At 43.7% G+C, this 17,214-nt stretch overlaps 1 protein-coding gene and 1 non-coding gene across 4 annotated transcripts in view; one reads left to right on the forward strand and one right to left on the reverse strand.

Annotated features, from left to right (window-relative positions):
• Positions 1 to 3,336: 3,336 nt before the first annotated feature.
• LOC142558651 (U4 spliceosomal RNA) lies at positions 3,337 to 3,478 on the reverse strand. Its single transcript, XR_012823065.1, has one exon. It is a non-coding gene; the product is annotated as a U4 spliceosomal RNA (small nuclear RNA).
• A 289-nt stretch (positions 3,479 to 3,767) lies between these two features.
• Strump (WASH complex subunit strump) overlaps positions 3,768 to 17,214 on the forward strand; it is a 40,522-nt gene continuing 27,075 nt past the window's right edge. The window contains exons 1-7 of one of the 3 annotated variants that reach the window (XM_075668922.1): positions 3,768 to 3,979; positions 4,705 to 4,939; positions 6,320 to 6,426; positions 9,011 to 9,095; positions 11,364 to 11,464; positions 12,239 to 12,431; positions 14,065 to 14,217. In XM_075668922.1, coding sequence (XP_075525037.1) covers positions 4,718 to 4,939; positions 6,320 to 6,426; positions 9,011 to 9,095; positions 11,364 to 11,464; positions 12,239 to 12,431; positions 14,065 to 14,217 — 861 coding nt within the window. In that variant the 5' untranslated portion in view covers positions 3,768 to 3,979; positions 4,705 to 4,717. Of the gene's footprint in view, positions 3,980 to 4,336; positions 4,358 to 4,704; positions 4,940 to 6,319; positions 6,427 to 9,010; positions 9,096 to 11,363; positions 11,465 to 12,238; positions 12,432 to 14,064; positions 14,218 to 17,214 lie in introns of those variants that run through there. The other 2 variants (XM_075668923.1, XM_075668924.1) reach the window with 2 other exon arrangements.

The raw sequence follows: 17,214 nt of genomic DNA on the forward strand, positions 1-17,214 counted from the left end.
TCAGCCGTCCTATGCGCTTTCTTTCTTTCTTTCTTTCTTTCTTTCTTCAAGAAGCCACAATAAAGCAAGCTACACCAGTATGCTACAACCGCTATGTTGAAGCAACACCACGAACGTTGGTTGAAGGCGCGGTTGCAGACGCATACATGTGTGCTTGAACGAATGTAGACTAGGCGCGAGTCTTAGCCGAGCACTCAAATCTGGAAAAATAATGCATCCGCGTTTTGCCAGCTTTGTAATGTTTAGTGGCGGGATAGTTGACTTATGCCTGAACTGACGTGAACCACCTTGATATTTTTTTATTTATATTGCACAGATGGTGCCACCACCAGAAATCGCCTCTAGGATTCATTTTTCATTGAAAATCTTTTGTTTCTAGCACTAGTTAGTAAAACTCGTGAGTGCCATTGATAACAGGACACAGTTTGAAATCTGCGATCACTTGTAGTAAATCAGCATGTACATGGAAAATGATGTCAATTTGCACGGACCTGGCCATTAGAAAAATTAGATAAAGTAACTGCTGCTGTGTAGATTCGCTACTGCAGTTAAGACGTGTACAACTTTCTCTTAATATAAATGGAGAGAAGGGCTTCCTGCTTGAATAGTTTTGCCCCTACTTCGGGAAGGCGTGACCAAGAATTCGCACAAATTGCACTTTTCCCGCAATAATAGCTCATGAATGATTTATCAGAACACAGAAAAACTTCACATACATGGCAAGTAGAATGTAGCCTGAATATCACTAAAAAATTTTGTTCGACACTGAAAAGGAAGAAAAGAAAGATATTCCTTTATGAACATTTACTTTTTTGCCCGTATTGATTGGAGCCTAAATAAATTGCGAATCGCTTTACACGTAATATCTCACCACATAAATGCTGTTTTACATTTCATCTAAAGGTGACATAAACCGCATTTTGTTATGTTAAATAGTTTATCCATAAACGCAGTACAACTCAGGCTAGTACAACAAGAAACTCCCTATTTTTGCTCCTATTGCTTTGACTCCTGTTCGGTACACTTACTGCTATGCGGTACTACTAGGTGCCATGCGAAAGCGGAAGAAAGTGAGTTTTCTAATGCAATGTTGCTCGCATCTGCCAAATGCGTGCCGAAAATACAGTTCTCCCATGAACATTGTCTGATATGCGAAGCAGATGCCACCGGAGTGAGACCGCCACCAATCATGGTTTTCGCAAGCTGCTACATTGCTTATTGAAAATGACTCCCGCCGGGACATTTGAAACGATTGCACTAAAACTATATCGGAAGTAAACGCAGCATAAATAGAGTGGTGTTGGGAAAAGTATACTTGAAAGTGTGCTTCAAAGTATATTGAAAGTTTATTTCAAAGTTTGGGCGTTGGGAACGTTGGGGTAAGTAAAAGAAAAATCTTATTGTTTGCATGGAGCGCGTGGCACAGGTCATGAAATGGCTTAATCGATAGCGCCGTTTAAAAAGGGCAAGTTGCAACGGATGCAAACTTGTCAAAACTGCGGCAGCATTGTCAGTGTCTGTGGGATAGTTTTCAAGAGGAAGGTGGATTAAGGAAGGCCTAAGGAAAAGTTAGTTCTATGCGATATGCTCTATAAAAATGCCTTAGGAGACTGTATAAGCAGATGAATAAACATTTCTAGCTGGAACATTCGGAACAGAAAAAACTTGAATCCCTATACGAACTGATTTGGCATTGCTTTAGAAAACTGTTAACGCAATCGAAAGTATTTAACAGAACGCGTCAATCAGAGCACTTAGCGAGCCGGAGAGAATGCGGGAGCTTACAGCGTGTGTCGAGGGAACAAAATCACGTTCAGAGGGCCTGATGCGGCACGATATTCTGAGGACATACTTTCTGGTTTGCTTTGGTGTTCTAACCGTCTTCCCGCCAAATTGCGGTCTAATTTGTTAGAGCATCGGGTTGCTGTGCTGAGGGAGCCGCGTTGGAAACCAACCGTCGGACCAATTTGGGTCAGTGAGTACATGACACTCTTCAATGAAATCCATGCTGGTTCGCAGTATCGAACAACTAAATAAAATAAAATGTGCTGCTCTTCAGTGCATCTTTTTGACGGCAACTTCAGTCACTGCGGCCTGCAGGTGTGTGCCATTTTTCAAAGAAAAAAAGTCTGAAATCTCATCTTGTGCCGGGCGGAATGGAACCCGCGTTATATAAGGGTGACCATGTCTTTAAGAAAACATAACTTTTTTTTTTATTAAGAAGCTTTGAGCTTGGTGTTTTTGCAGATTAGTTCTTCCGCAAGAGGGACATATTTTGCAGCATAACGCGAGTAACAGCAGAATCAACAAAATAACATCAATTAACGTTTTTTATTTCAACCCCGGGGGCAGTTGTTTAAATGGCAAATCTGGAGGCAGTCACATTTTAACGTACCCCCATATTATGAAATCTTCAAAATCGCCTCTAAATCGTTTATTTGGTTGCACCAAAATTGATGGTATATGCAATCTGTGACAAAAATTTTCACATTTGTGTCATGATGAATAGGAGTGCGGCCAATAAATATTGAACCCTCTCTTTTCTTATTTTTTATGCGTCATGCGGCGTTTGTAGTTGGTTGCTTCAGTGCCCTCTGTGAAATAGTCAAGGCGCCTTGTTTATTTAATAAGGGATAGATAGACTGGTGTTCAAAGTGTGCAGACTAATTAAGACATTTGCGGGTAAACTGCGCGTGCAAGCGATTCAGAGCTTTAAAGGTCATTTTATGAATAACTGTGAACGCAACCGAGGTCAAATATAGAATTGGGGGAGGGTGCAGTATGGCCAATTTTCTGGTTAACAAGTGCTATATGCGGGCAAGGTTTCAAACGGAAGTGATTTACGGTCGGTGTTTTTCTAGTATGTGGTTTAAGGACAGACAACTGTGATTGTAAACAGTAAAATGAAACAAATAGACGGCACATCCCACGCCCTGTGGGAATCGATATGTTATGCGAAGCAGTGTGCAGGGTTTGTCGAGCATCGCAGGCGTAATGCGAAGACGTGGGATCGTTCCCCACCTGCGGCAAGTTTTTTTCATCCACTTTCCTTTCCATTAATTCGTAATTTCTTTATTTCATTTATTAAGCACAATTTCCCCTATGTTGTCCTGGTGTCTGTTTGTTGGCTTCATATATGATCAACGAAAATCGGGCGCTGCAGTTAACCTCCTTTCTTCCAATTTCGGCACATACGAAGATGTAGTTGGCTGCTTCATGACCTACATGTGAACTTGACGTGCACCAAGTTCACGAGGCACCCACATGAGGCGCCTGTGAGCACGAAAGTGCATGCGCTGCGTAAAAGCTCATTCTGATTTTTGACTCGTTAAAGAAGCCCCGTAGGGCCTGCCAAAAATTGCCATGGCCGACGGTATTTCACGTCGTCCCGGCGGGGTATTGGGAAAAGTTTTCAACTAGCAATAGTCGCCCCTCAGTTATCACTTCATTGGGTACGACACCGCCTCTGCGCAAAGCTGACAGGTTTACTGTTTCGATATGACCCTATTGCAAGAGGCCCTAATACGTTTGCAAGTTTTGTGCATGTAAACATTACGTTTTTCTCAATAATTGCTCAAAAAATTTCAGAAATTTTATATTTTTGGTGTAAAACTAATAAACTAAACTATATCTTTTATTTAGTATCAACAATTTCTTTTATATATTAGTCAAAACTTGTTATAGTGCTTACATGAAAGCAGTTTGCAGGTATGTAGAAAACTGTCTTCAACATGTCTTCATAGGTGGCGCCAGGTGGCTCCTAACGCCTCCAGTTGCTGCGAACGGCGAGATAAGTCGGCGTGTCGCCAATGTTCGGCCACTACAGTAAATTCAGTTGAATATTTAGGAAATACCCGGGTTCCTTCACATGTTGAATCATCATTAGCTCTTGTTTGGCCACATTCGCCGGCAAAGAACCCGTAGGATGTTAACTTGACTGTCTCGGACCAGTGAACGAGGGGCAAGTTTTCGTTCTCATGTGCGTGCTTGCGATGTTGTGCAAACACACAAATTAGCGCATGAATCGTCCAAAGCGTCCGAAAGGGCCTCAGCAATGTCGTCCGTAACTGTGTTTCGTCATTTCGCTGTGGCTTTGCCGTTCGCAGTCGATTACCTTTCGAAACCACATGCGCCTGAGTTCTGGGGGCGGAGTGTTTGGGTCGGTCGTCGTCTTTAAATAACCTGCCTTCTCTGCTTCATTTCACAATAAAACGCTGTAGTCCTGTCAGGAACGAAGCTGCAAATTCTGATCAGTTCAGAACGATAACGTGTCATTGGTACGCTCACTCGGTGCGGCACGATGTTTCATGCGTGTGGAAAGACGCCCGGATACAACACGTACTACGTTTGATACGAGGTAAAAGCTGCAGTGCGCTTTGTATCGGCAATTGGCGGGCTTCAGACGAATGTGACATCAAAATTGGGAATAATTGCACCAAGACAAAAGGCAACTGTAGCTCCAAAGCTAATCATTACTTCGCTTCACGCGTAGAATATTGCGCAGCTGATGCGCCCAGTCGAGCCTTGGGTTTAGACGTGGGAAGGAATTCTAAAAAGTTTCTTGGCGCAGATCGTGCTGCCACACAGTTTGTGATTAGTTTGGAGACATTTGCCGAGCGAACCTTACAGCTCGGCAAACCCGTCTCTTTGACACGTCGTGTGAACTGCTGTGTTCATTCAAACGCCGTCTTTGAAACGGTGCAGTTGACTTGGCGCCATGGACTTCCTAGCCGAGAACAACGCCTGCGGCCAGACGCTCCTGCACCTCGTCTCCAGGGGCAACGCCATCGTGGCCGAGCTGCTGCGGCTCTCGGACGTAGTCCCATCCATTTTCAAGCTTGACAACCGCAAAGACGTGGCCGAGTACGGCGACATCCTCCTCGACTACAGCTACTTCAAGGTCATCGACCATTTCGAGAACAAGATAGAAGCAAATGATGTAAGGATATGGTGCTTCCCTGCCGTGATGCAAATGCCCTTGTGGTGTGATTTTTGTCATCTATAAGCAGAAAGTAATTTTGTGTAGAGGCAGGGTCCAGGGACTTCGAAGTGGCTTGCTTTCTGGTGACGTGCAGTTTGCAGAGGCATGCATGCATAAGTCAGCCTCACCTTGCTTTGCCTTTGTAATAAACATTTTTTTCTGATTGAAGCATTATGACGAATCAAACGAGGCATTATAAATATAGTATAAATATAGTATTTGTCATCCCATACATATTGCACCAAGGAAAGTGGCACATATAGACCATACCTTCCAGCTCGCCTGAGAGAGCGTAATCTTTATTTTCAAATCATCTAGATTTGAGTATGGTGTGTACGTTTTAGTGGGTCTGGGCACCCACTGCGGACACAGTTTCGAGACCTTGTCTCAAAGCGGCTTCCTCGGCTCGCTGGACAGCCCAGAGTTGTGCTGTCAGGTTCGATCTGAGCACTGTGGTCTTCCAGCGTGAGCAGAGGCTGGTGGTGGAAGAGACGGAGGGGTCGGCACTGCCCAACTTGTTTGTTAACTCCTGACACTCCCATAACATGTGATTAAGTGTGGCAACCTCGCCACACAATTTGCATCTGTTTGTAGTGTACATGTCTGGATACATGGCGTTCATGAGTCTGAGGTTTCTGTAAGAATCCGTTTGTAGTTTTCTGAAGTGTACTGCTTGTGTCCTGTCTAACCTAGCATGAGGGAATGAGTATACACGTCTCTGTAACTGGTAGTGTGTCGTGATGTCGTGGAACCTGGTCATACGACCCTCCCATGCCCAGACGTTTGCAGTGCCCCGTGGAGTACTGCAATGTTTATATATATATATATATATATGGACAGGCGTGCACTGAGAGCAAGCTTTTAAAAAAATTGTGTGTTGTATGCCCCCTGCCCCAGCCGTCTGTACTGTGTCTGATTTTACAACTTTCAATGTTCGCAGGTTGGCAGGTATGCTTCCATCAAACTGGACTTGACCAGCTAAACCTTTCTAATTTTATTCTTTTAAAACATGGCTGGTTGTGTCGTTTTTGAGAGCTGTTTATTCAGGTGTGGCACCAAGGACAGGGACCTGCCGCAGTGGCTTAGTTGCTGTGGTGTTGTGCTTAGTGCTAAGCATGAAGTCGCGGGTTCAAAACCTGGCCACCGCCGCCATTTTTCGATGGGGGCAAAATGCACAGACCCGTGCCCCATGCAATGGGGGCATGTTAAAGATCCCCTGGTGGTCAAAATTAATCCATAGCTCCCCACTATGACATGTCTCATAATCAAACGATGGTTTTGGCACTTGGAACCCCAGAATTCATTCACCAATAACAGGGAAATCTTTTATGCTCACAGCATCTGCAGGACCGGGATGAAGAGTTGCGTGAGAACTACATTGACATCCTCACGCGCTTCTACTTGGCATTTGAAAGTATTCACAAGTACACCATTGACCTAAACCGGTGAGTTTTCATGTGACATTGTCAAGCATACAGCAGCATTCCATGCCACCTTTTCAACAAAATAGCACTGTAACAAGGGCCCCTAAATCACCTTGAGCTCAAAGGCATACGAGCAGTTTCAGTCTTGCCTTTGCTACCGTCCCCATGTGCAATCTCTTCTCTGCATACTAAGGCAGCACTGAAGCTTTTTAGTAACACACTGCTTCTGCCAAACGCACAGGTTGACTTATGCAAGCGCTAAACGTTAGACGAGGTGAAATCATTTGAGTTGTGCACAAAAGGCAAGTGAGACGACAAGGAAAAGCAGGAGTGTGACTATACATGGCAAAGGCAGTCTGACTGACTGATCAGAACTGATGTCTCTCATATATGGACTAATCAACAGCTTTCATGCCTGTTATGTGCATGGACCTGTTGGCGCCACGACATGTGAAGAAGGGAACGAAACGTGCCGGATAGGAGCATGCCATTGTTTTATTTTTTTTATTACTAAAAGTGGTTTATGGGCCCTTGAATATGTAACTGTGTTTTGATTCTGGCCTCCACAGGCCTGGTCTTACAGTAGTCGGAAAGATCAGCAGGTTAAGTTTCCTCTTACTTCTGCTGTAGTGATAACAGTAGTATGAATAATATGAAGGCAATCTATGCAATTCGAACAAGACAGAGGTTCGTAGGAACACGGTGACCTGAGATTTTCAATAGTGGTCGAACGAAACAGGTCTCTGGCTGGAACCGATGTTTTGATAGGGAGATTTGTTTTCATCAAGGTGAAAATGATTTGTCTTGTCCAGGCCTTGATGAAGGCAAGTCCCCATGTCGAAACATTAGCTCCAGTCTAGGGCATTGCCTAAACAGGCAATGCCCTAGACTAGAGCACTAATGATCATCTGCAATTTGTCTATTGCAACTTCTGATACCATCTTATGTAGAAGTTGTGGTATGGTCTATGCTGCCTGTTCATATCGCATTGCTTACTCAAGCTAAAGTTTGATTCTTGTGATATTCTGCGCTTGTCTGTAGATATTAAGAGTGTCGCCATTGCCTAGTGCCACTAGATATTTAGCTTGAAATCTCGGTGGGTGACTTTCTGTATAGTGGCATTTTAGGTTGCCACATGTCAAGAATGATCTCATTTTGCCCTTTCATCCGGGCAGGACCTCGTTAGTGTTGAAAATACCCTAAATGTAACCAGTTCATGCAATGCATTGCTCAATTGTAGTGCAGGTACGCTGGTACCAGCAAACCACACAGGTTTAAACTGAGGCATCTGTAAGCTACGTATAACAAGTGTTTATGTTAAATAGCTCGCTCATTATTTAGGGTGTGAATAACTAGCACAAACTGGCGCTGGTGCTTTTCGAAGCCTCTCAATATTGTTGGGAACCGGCATGCATGAGAAGCAATTCACTCATTACAGTGAAAGCTCGTTAATTCGAACTTCAATAATTCAAATTTAGGGATAATTCGAACTGTACGATTTGGTCCGGCCAAGCTCCACAGAGATCTATGCATAAAAAAGCCCGTTAATTCGAACGCGAGAAGGTTCCGCCACGGATAATTCGAACTATGCGCCATATTGCCAGCTGCTTGGCACCTGGCACACGGCCAGAGAAACGCGCATACTGCCTGCACACTAGGCTGCGTCGCCTCCGGAACGGAGAGAACGGCGAAAGAAGGCAAAATCGGGAAAAATATAACCGGTGCGGTGTCGGCCAGAAGGCAGCGGCGGCTGCCTTCTCTCCGTTCTACATTGAACTCCGAGACTTCTTGCCCGTCGCGGATCTCGGGGGCTTTGCAAATCTCCTTTGCTGACTTTGTCGACGTGGACGAGGGTGCAGTGGTGTGTGGTGCACTCAAAGATAAGGACATAATTTCTCAGGTCAGAAGCGCTTAACCTGTCGCTGCCAGTGACGACGAGGAGGAGGAAGACGAAGCGCCAGTGTGGCCCTCCGCTGTGGAGGTCATGGCTGGATTGAATGCTGCCCGTCTCTTCTTCAGTTTTGAAGAAGGCGAAGAGGACTCCTTGCGCCACATTCGCTCGTTAGAGTGAAAAGTGCTAGCTGTCGCCTTCAAGGAAAAAAGGCGGACTACGATCACGGATGTTTTCAAGCATTAAACATGCCCTACTGCTTCCAAATCGCAATGTACTATTGTTCTCTTTCACTTTCGTTAGTTCGAACTTTCGTTAATTCGAACTGAAGCGGCTTCCCCTTGCGGTTCGAATTAACGAGCTTTTACTGTATACCAGCTCTGCTAGCACTAAAAGGCACTGGATTGCACCACTGTGCAATCGCTGCACACAGGTTTATCTTGAAGCACCAGTGAGCTACTTGAGGCTACTACGCAAGTGAAATATCTTAATTATTATACAAACTGTGCTAGTGTAAGATAGAATGTGCTTCGAACCAGGGATAGTTCATTTTTCAGAAGCTTAAGACTTCCCTGCTTTAGTGGCCAGATTGTTGTTCATTATGGATCCGGAGATTGTACATTTGTGGACTTGTTATAAGCAGTGTTCCACGCTGTATACAAGAAGATTTACATGTTGTATTTACTAGGGTTGAATTTTTATGCCAATTTCCAGGTTTCTCGAAGACTTGGACGAAGGCATCTACATCCAGCAGTCCTTGGAATCAGTACTTGTCAATGATGATGGCAAGCAACTTATGGTGGGTGAATGCTGAACTTCACCAGATTTCCGGAATTGCAGCACTTGATCATAGCTGGTGGTGAAAACATGGCAGCTATGGCGTGTTTTCAGCTGTGCAATTAATTGCTACTGGCATAAACAGCCTGCAGAAGCACCGACTTTGAGATCTGTTTCTGTTGCTCTGAAGAACCAGTCTCTGGGCACTTCATTCCGACACCACCTATTAATTTGCCAGCAGATGATTTACCAACAGACGAACAAATTCCAACAGAGATTTTGGGCCCAGGGGCGCAAAACGATTTTCAAATCTGCTGCTCAGGTAGCCATTGTCGTGTATAGATGTCAGGCTACACATATTAACTGTTATGGAATAGTCTTATGCATAACAAAATGTTGAAATATAGTTGGTTTTCATTAAGTAGATGGTTCTTGCCATTATTTGGCATTGGGGTTAAAGACCATCTGCAATTAAATTTCATACAGCCTGCATGCAAAATTTGGCCCTTGAAATATGAGTGGAGGCATTGTGAAAAACTAGCATAAATAGCTGTTTCTGATACACAGGCTTTAAAAAATTATGCAGATCCCACTTACTGTGGCAGTAAAAACTACGCAAAGCATCTTGCAGGCAGCTGGCTATGGCATAGACCCTGCAGTGGCATGGCTCGACCAGCTTTCTAACTTTCTTGACGGTTTCAAGCTCAGGCATGCTGTGGGTCAGAAAGAATGGTGTCTTGCCTAGCTGCTCAATCATTGCAAACAGATTCCCCTTCCTCTGCGCCGAGTAGTACCGCAGTAGTACGCCATCCTCAAGCTGCTCAAGTAAACCTCTAAGGAATGCAGTGTCCGAGCATATGCATTTCTTGAAGAAACTGCGGTCTTCCAAGAGCTTCTTTGTGAGTGTCAGGAGCAGGCCGGCATGCACGGGGTGGGAAGCTTGCTCTTGAATAGCTTTTCATTCAGAGAAAACCATCGTCCGGTGTTCCACAGCCGACATGCCCACATCTTTCTATGCGCGCCAGCTGGCTCAGTGCAGGTAATATGCAAGAATCAGAGGCGAGAGTCGGATGGCAGAGCTTGCATCACGATGATGCCACAACCACGCCGACGACGGTAACATGAGCTTATACCCAGCAGCTCAAGTTGGTAGGCACCACCAGCCCTGCCAACGTAGGAGGCTAGACAGATAGATAGATGCACCCAAAATGACTGAAATTTACAAAGAATGCTTCATATTAAAGAAAAGAAAAAGCGCTGCCCTTACCGCTAGCCGGAATTGATGCTTGGCCTAGAAAACATGACTCCTCGGCATGACCTTTGAGATTAGGCTGCGCCTGGGGCTGCCCCCAGTGTGCTGGAAAATCCTGGTTGGTGTGCTGGAACTTATGTCATAACGACAACGACCAGGTGCACACATCATCTGCTTAGGTGCTGTTTAAAGGCTGCCAAGAATAAAACTGTGCAATTGCCAGCACTGCTGCTTTGCCAAGATTGCTTGACTGGCACTATATACTACTCATTTATGTATAAAAAATTTACCCAAAGTGAAATTTTGTTGCAATTGCCCTTTAACCTGACACTCCAAGTCTTCTGGCAAGTGGTAAGCATCAGAGTGGCCTGTGTAGCTTACTATAATGCTTGTCTCTACAGAAAGTTTCAGTAACGAAGTAACAGTTTCAGTAATGTAATATGCTACAGGGTATCATTCTACATTGACTCATTCCATTTCGTGCTTGTGTGGGTCACTGCAGCTGCCACAGATGAGCAGAGCAAGAAGTAGTGTACGCAGCACTTTTGTTTAGTTTTTATGAGTGACATTATTGTACAGAGCCCTATTGCTGCATGATGAGAGCAAATTTTGCTCTGTGTTTTGACGTCACAGTAATGTAGACTCCTCGTCTATCATTTCAAGAGTGATTTCTTATCTCATAAGTACTTCCATACCTGCATACTTGCCAAATGTCATTCCTTTAGGTGCAGAAAGCTTGAGTTCTACAAAAGCATGCATATGTACAACTTTAAAAGTACATGTCAGTAAATTTTTAAGAGTTGTTTCACTGAAATGAAGGACTGGAAAAGGGAACAGATTACACCAGCTGAACCTTAGCCTTTTTTTGTTCTCGCTTTGCCAGCCTCGTTAATACCGCATCACCTTTTGGCTGTTGGCTTGGTGTAGTACACCAACTGGGGGGAGGGGGGTTTATCATTCACTTTCTGGGCTATCAAGACTTGACAGCTTTGTCCTGGAAGTGCAGCTTACACCTTGCTGCTGATGTTGCGATTGCAGTGCGAGGCCCTGTTCCTCTGTGGTGTCATACTTCTCGTGGTCGACCAGAAAATCGAGGGCATCGTTCGGGAGCGCATGCTCGTTGCTTACTACCGCTACAGGTAAGTTTGCATTCATGCATCTTTGTGGATTGGTCTGTGTTATGTCATCTGTGTAGTATTTCCTGTAGTAGTATGTGTTTATTATAGGGGTGCGTTCCGCTGTTACGAAGTGCATAAGAATATGGTTACCATGCCCACAGTTACCCTACCTTTGGATTGCAGTTACCATGTCATCCAGAGGTAGGATGTAGTTGCGTTGCCCAAGGTAGAATGAAGAGTTATTTTCTGGTGAATTCAGTATTTTGCATTCTCTTTATTTGTACTTTTGGATGGTCCCGACTGTAACCAAATTATTGGTTGGCAACTGCATTGTGTGCTGTGCCGCACACATTCTGAAGTGCAATCTTTGAAGGGGTCTCTTTTATTCAAACACTGTTTTATTCGAATAATTTTTGGTCCCTTTAGAGTTGAAATCAACAAGGTTCCACTATAACAGCAGAAAGCTGAGTAAGTTGATAAGGATTCGTTGTTGGAAAGTTAGGCTTGTGAAACACGGACAAAGGAGATATAAAAAAAATTTCTTGAGAGCCAACGTGTGCGTTGTCCTTTTTGTTTCTAATGTCGATATTTTGTACTGCTAACCTTTAAAACAGTAAAATAGGTTCTTCTAATATTGCAAGTCACCTTTCCAGCATAACGCTTGCGTAACCCTTGCCTGTTCTTATTGCTCTTCTTGTTCTCTCTTACGTGACCTTTCAAGCCATCAGCATTGAAGCATTCACTTTTCTGCCTGGGTCAACTGCTGCCTGCCGCTCAGTTTGCTCGTACACGCAGTGCGCAGCGTTCAAGTGACGAGTCCAACTTCGATGACGTCTGCAAGCTTCTGCGGAGCACAGGGTTTTCGTCTGCACCTGGCGCCAAGCGCCCTGCCAACTACCCGGATGATTACTTTCGACGGGTGACCCTGAATGAGACCTACATCAGCATGGTGCTCGGGCGACTGAGGTCGGATGATGTGTACAACCAGGTAGTACCCACATTCCTTTCTACAGCAATAACTGCTGTGGGCTCAATTCTTTAGTCGTCTTGATGTTTGCCAGGGTATCGTAGGTATTCCAAAGTGCTTTTCGAGATATTTGGAAAAATGTAAAGGATAAAGGCTGCAGTGTCCTGCGAGAATTCAAGCTCCAGACCCAAAGATTGCCACTCAAAAATTTTGCCTCGCAGACGCTTTACTGATTCTACTGCAGGGAAGAATACTGAGTTTGAAGAGCACGCTCATGCCCCCCAACTGCTATGATTGGCTGATGCTTGCTTGGCTTCTCCATCTCGCCACTGGGTGGCACTGGTACCTGCGCTTTTGTCTTGTAGTGTGTTGTCTCAGTTGCAGAAGGCATCTTGATTAAATTCTTCCTTTTGTTCTTCTCGAAAAAAGAGATTGTTCGTGCACATCTGCAAATTTTTGTGCCAACCGATACCGTAAAAAACAATGCAGGACTCGATGCACATATTAGTATTTTGGTGTCTATCACATCACCGCTTCACATTCTGTGCGAAAGTACAAATCTTCACTTTAAAAATTTGACTTCTTGAGGTGGAGGCAAAGGAGGTTCGAGCATGAAAAAAAAAAAAAAACATTTGTTCATGTGGAGGGAGGCACGCATGTATTCATAATGCAGTTGATGGATATTGAGGAATCACCAGGTGCTTTCGATGACTAACGTGGCTTAACCTCCTAAAGCACACGTACACAGGGGCTTTCAAGATGTTACATTGTGGTTCTCCAGTTTAATTTTGACAACCTGGAGTTCCTTAACGTGCACCCGAAGCTCAGTAATGGAGCATTTTTGCATGTCACGTCTATCACTACACAGTGAGAACCGCACTCATGACCTCATGCTTAGTCGAAAAAAGCCTGAGCTGCTGCAACTCGTGCAGCACTGAACCAGACATATAAAGTCCACCTTCGAATACAAAAACATAACATGGTGGTCAGAAAGATGAAAACTTGGGGACGAAAGGCAATCTCGTAACACCTGTAATATTATGCAACACCCTGTCGTTAATATGATGGCCATACATCAGTAACTCAGCCATGAATTGACTGACTTGGACTCAGAGCCAACTATGAGTTTGAGTGAACCCCTGTGAAACCAAGTGAATTTGAATCTGAGTTAGTCGAAGTGAGTCTGAGCCTGAGGGAGTCAAGTTCGCGTATACATGAGTCTGAATCGAGTTAGAAGTAAGTCCATGTGATAGCAAGTGGACTCCAGTCTAAGTTTGGTGAATTTGAGTCCGATTGAGTTCAGCGCACTTTGGCTCCTAGCGATCTTGAATCCGAGTAAGCCCAGCGGGGTCTGATTCTCAGTGAGTTGGAGTCCAAGTGAGCTCGACTAAGTTAGACATTAGTGAGTCCGAGCCGTAATGAGCGCTGTTAATTTTGCGAACTTGTTGTAGTACTGTGGGGAAAATCGGCACCAAACTTGCTTGACAGGCCTACATGCAATTCATGTCTTCGTATAGGTTGTCTTCACATTTCCTGCCACCCTGTCAGTAGTTGGCAGCACAAGGCTAAATTGAAATATGTCTGGAAGGATGCTGTGGATCACTTATGGGGTGGCCAGCAAAACGGCGATTCTCCTCGGTCTCTGTCTTGGCAGATCTCGGCCTACCCACTGCCGGAGCACCGGAGCATGGCCCTGGCAACACAGGCGGCCATGCTGTACGTGGTGCTGTACTTTGCCCCCGAGATCCTTCACAACCAGCAGGCCAAGATGCGAGAGATTGTCGACAAGTACTTCCCCGACAACTGGGTGCGTGTTCATTTTCTGGCTGTAGCCACATGTGAACCTTTGTCTGAAGCAATACATGGAGTTCGTACGTGTGATAACTGTCACAGTTTATCAGAGAAAAAGGATCTTGGTGCACCGGCACAATTGCTTGTAGTTTCTGCGAAGTTATGTGCACTCTAAGGGTTACGCAGAATTATGGTTATTGTAAGAAAACAATGCACAGCTTTTCACTGCTTCATCCACGTACCTTTTCTTGTGTATCTTTTAAATGTGCAGATCATGTACAGTCTGATGTTCAGACCCATCGCTAAAGTCTAGTGAGTGATACAAAATTGAATACTACACTTCTAACGAAAAATGTCATAGCAGAAGAACTTGTCCCAGTGATTCGAAACTGTGAGCTGCCACGAGTGCCTAAGTGACAATAATAGCCTTTAAAGGGCCATTACCAGGTTTGGGCATTGCAAACAGGCTGACGTGGTGCATAGATCACTTGTGGTAATAGTGTCTTCAAATTGTATTGCAGCAATGTATGCCATAGAATCAGCTTAACATTCATATGGCCACCCGCATGCCCTTACTTTCAAAGGGGTGTTGCTTCCTTGCATAAAGGCGATACTGTACCAAATGCCCACACCGTCATTGATTGGGGCGTGTGGCTTTGGTAAATCATATTCGTGTCAATACACAACATGCAAAACAGCCTCTGGAAATACGCCATGCAGCAGGAAAGGAAGAGACAAAAAAAATAAAGAAGAAAAAGGCAGGGTTGAGGGCATAAACAAGACAGAATCCCTCAGGCGAAGTATGTGAAAAGAGGCAGTGAAGGAATGCTGCTTGCAGGTGCTAGTCAAGGCAAAGAACACGTGCGTCTTTATTGATCACATAGTTCGCCACCTGTTACCATGGCAACACGGCATTTTAGTTTCTCCCGTCCCTTCTGATAATGAACCAGTTTTGGAACAAATCTTGCAGTAGAACATTCTCTAAACAGAGCTTTATGGCTTTCTGTGTGGAACCAAAATTTCTGATGAGGTCTGCTGGGGAGCCCTTAAAGGGACACTAAATAGAAATACTGAATTAATTTTAGCTGATAAATTAGTCTTTCTTAGACTCTATTTTTGTTAATTTTGTGGTAACAAGTAGATTATTAGCAGTAAAAGTGATCCTTCAAAATCTTCCATTCATTAAGGAATTATTAGACACTGCTCTGTCAGCAACCAAAGTGTGCGCGTGCTGTGAAACGCATAAAGTAAAATGTAATCAGGCTATACTGTACAGCCAAATGCTGTTATTGTGAAAAAAATTCTCATGCTGTGTAACGAAAGGAAATTACAGTCAACTCTCGTTAATTCGATGCTTGCGGGACCGCAAAATTTGGTAAAATTATCGAAAAGGTTGAATTAACAAAGGGCAACAAATAATGAACCATTTGAAATATATTTTATTGCTCGAAGTCTTTCTGCTTCTTGCTCTTGAAGCATGATTTCACCAGCATGCAACGACAAGCGCTGACATTCCTAAACACTGCCTCAGCATTAGACTGAAAGGAGCAGTAAAGTTCTGAAAATTCTTAAAAGAAAAGCAAAGTTAAAGTAAAGCAAAACAGCTACACACCTAGAGAAACAGTAGTGTAACCTACTGAAAGCCTTACTAACCGCTTCGCGCATAAGGGGATGCCGGTGGAAATCAAGTTAACTGAAGCAGCATGCTTTCAAATTCGGACTAAAGAAAGTTTTCTTCCGTAGCAATGTATGCTTTCTCACTAGGGCTTTCCAGTACGTTTAAATTAAGCAAGAAGTTGAATTAATGATAGTCAACTGTGTCTACTAGTTGTCAAAAGTGACCATACCGGTGTATAGATGGCTGCAGTTTTTACAACCTCTTGTTTCCGTGTTGAGCCGTGACTGTTCTGGAATCCCAGAATGCGAAGGGGTGCAGTTGGGTATTTCCTGGCGTCGCCCACAACCCCAATGGTGGACAACTTGGGCACTCAGAATCGTTGTACGCATGTACTTGATTCCTCAGTTTATTTATTTTATTTATTTATTATTATCCCCAGGGCCAAAGGCTAAAGAGGGAAGAAAGTTACAACAAATGAGAAAAAGAAACAAATATAATCAGTTAGAACTTTTAAGTACAAAGGCTTCTGATTATATATTTTTAGCTAGGGTTTACAACATCATGATAAATTGGTAGCGAACATAGTAAAGCGGTCAGTACAAATGCACTTAGGTTACAACCATACAGTAAACAACAACAAAATTCTTCGATTACACAATGTAAGCTAAAGCTGCTCGAAATCTTTGGTTTATCATAAATGGAAACAATAACCAAAGTACTGATTGATCCCTTTTGTCTTACATGTTAAACAGAAAGTTTACAGATTAAAAATTCGAGCAAGGCTTATCTAGGATGAATGTTAGATGAATGTTGGATGAATGTTAGATAAATGTTGGATGACTGTAGGTATAATGCTATTAGTATTACATCAATGTGGCGACACATTGTATTGTCACTGCCGAAACACGTCATGTGGTGTAGCATGTATGCAGCTGGGCTCCTCTTTTGTGCATCCCTCTGTACAGGCTGCACCATCTGACAGTGCAACCGTGAGGTTCAAGCATGGCATGTGATTATACCAGGCATTTCATGTAACTTAAGCCAAAGGATTTTTAAAAAGTTGTAAACCGCAGCTGCGAATGAAACCAATAACATATTGTTTCCAGTCATGTTGTGCTGTTGAGAGTATTTTTTATATTCTGTTTCTAAAATGTAATCATAAAAAACAAAAAATTTATATTCACTTTAGGGCCAAGTGCGTTTTGTACCTCTTGCACAGTGATCTTGAACATTTTTGGCTTATCGAGCCCATTCTCAGGGTAGCAATGCTCTCTCTGGTATTGTAAAAGGGTAATTTACTACTGCAGTTAAGATCATTCTTTTCTTTCGTGTCTCTTTAAGGTGGCTCAGGTGTGGTGTTTCTTTTCTCTCGCAATTTCACTTCTCTTCCTGCAG

This window comes from Dermacentor variabilis, chromosome 9, assembly GCF_050947875.1.
Source record: "Dermacentor variabilis isolate Ectoservices chromosome 9, ASM5094787v1, whole genome shotgun sequence".
NCBI classification, from domain to species: domain Eukaryota; kingdom Metazoa; phylum Arthropoda; class Arachnida; order Ixodida; family Ixodidae; genus Dermacentor; species Dermacentor variabilis.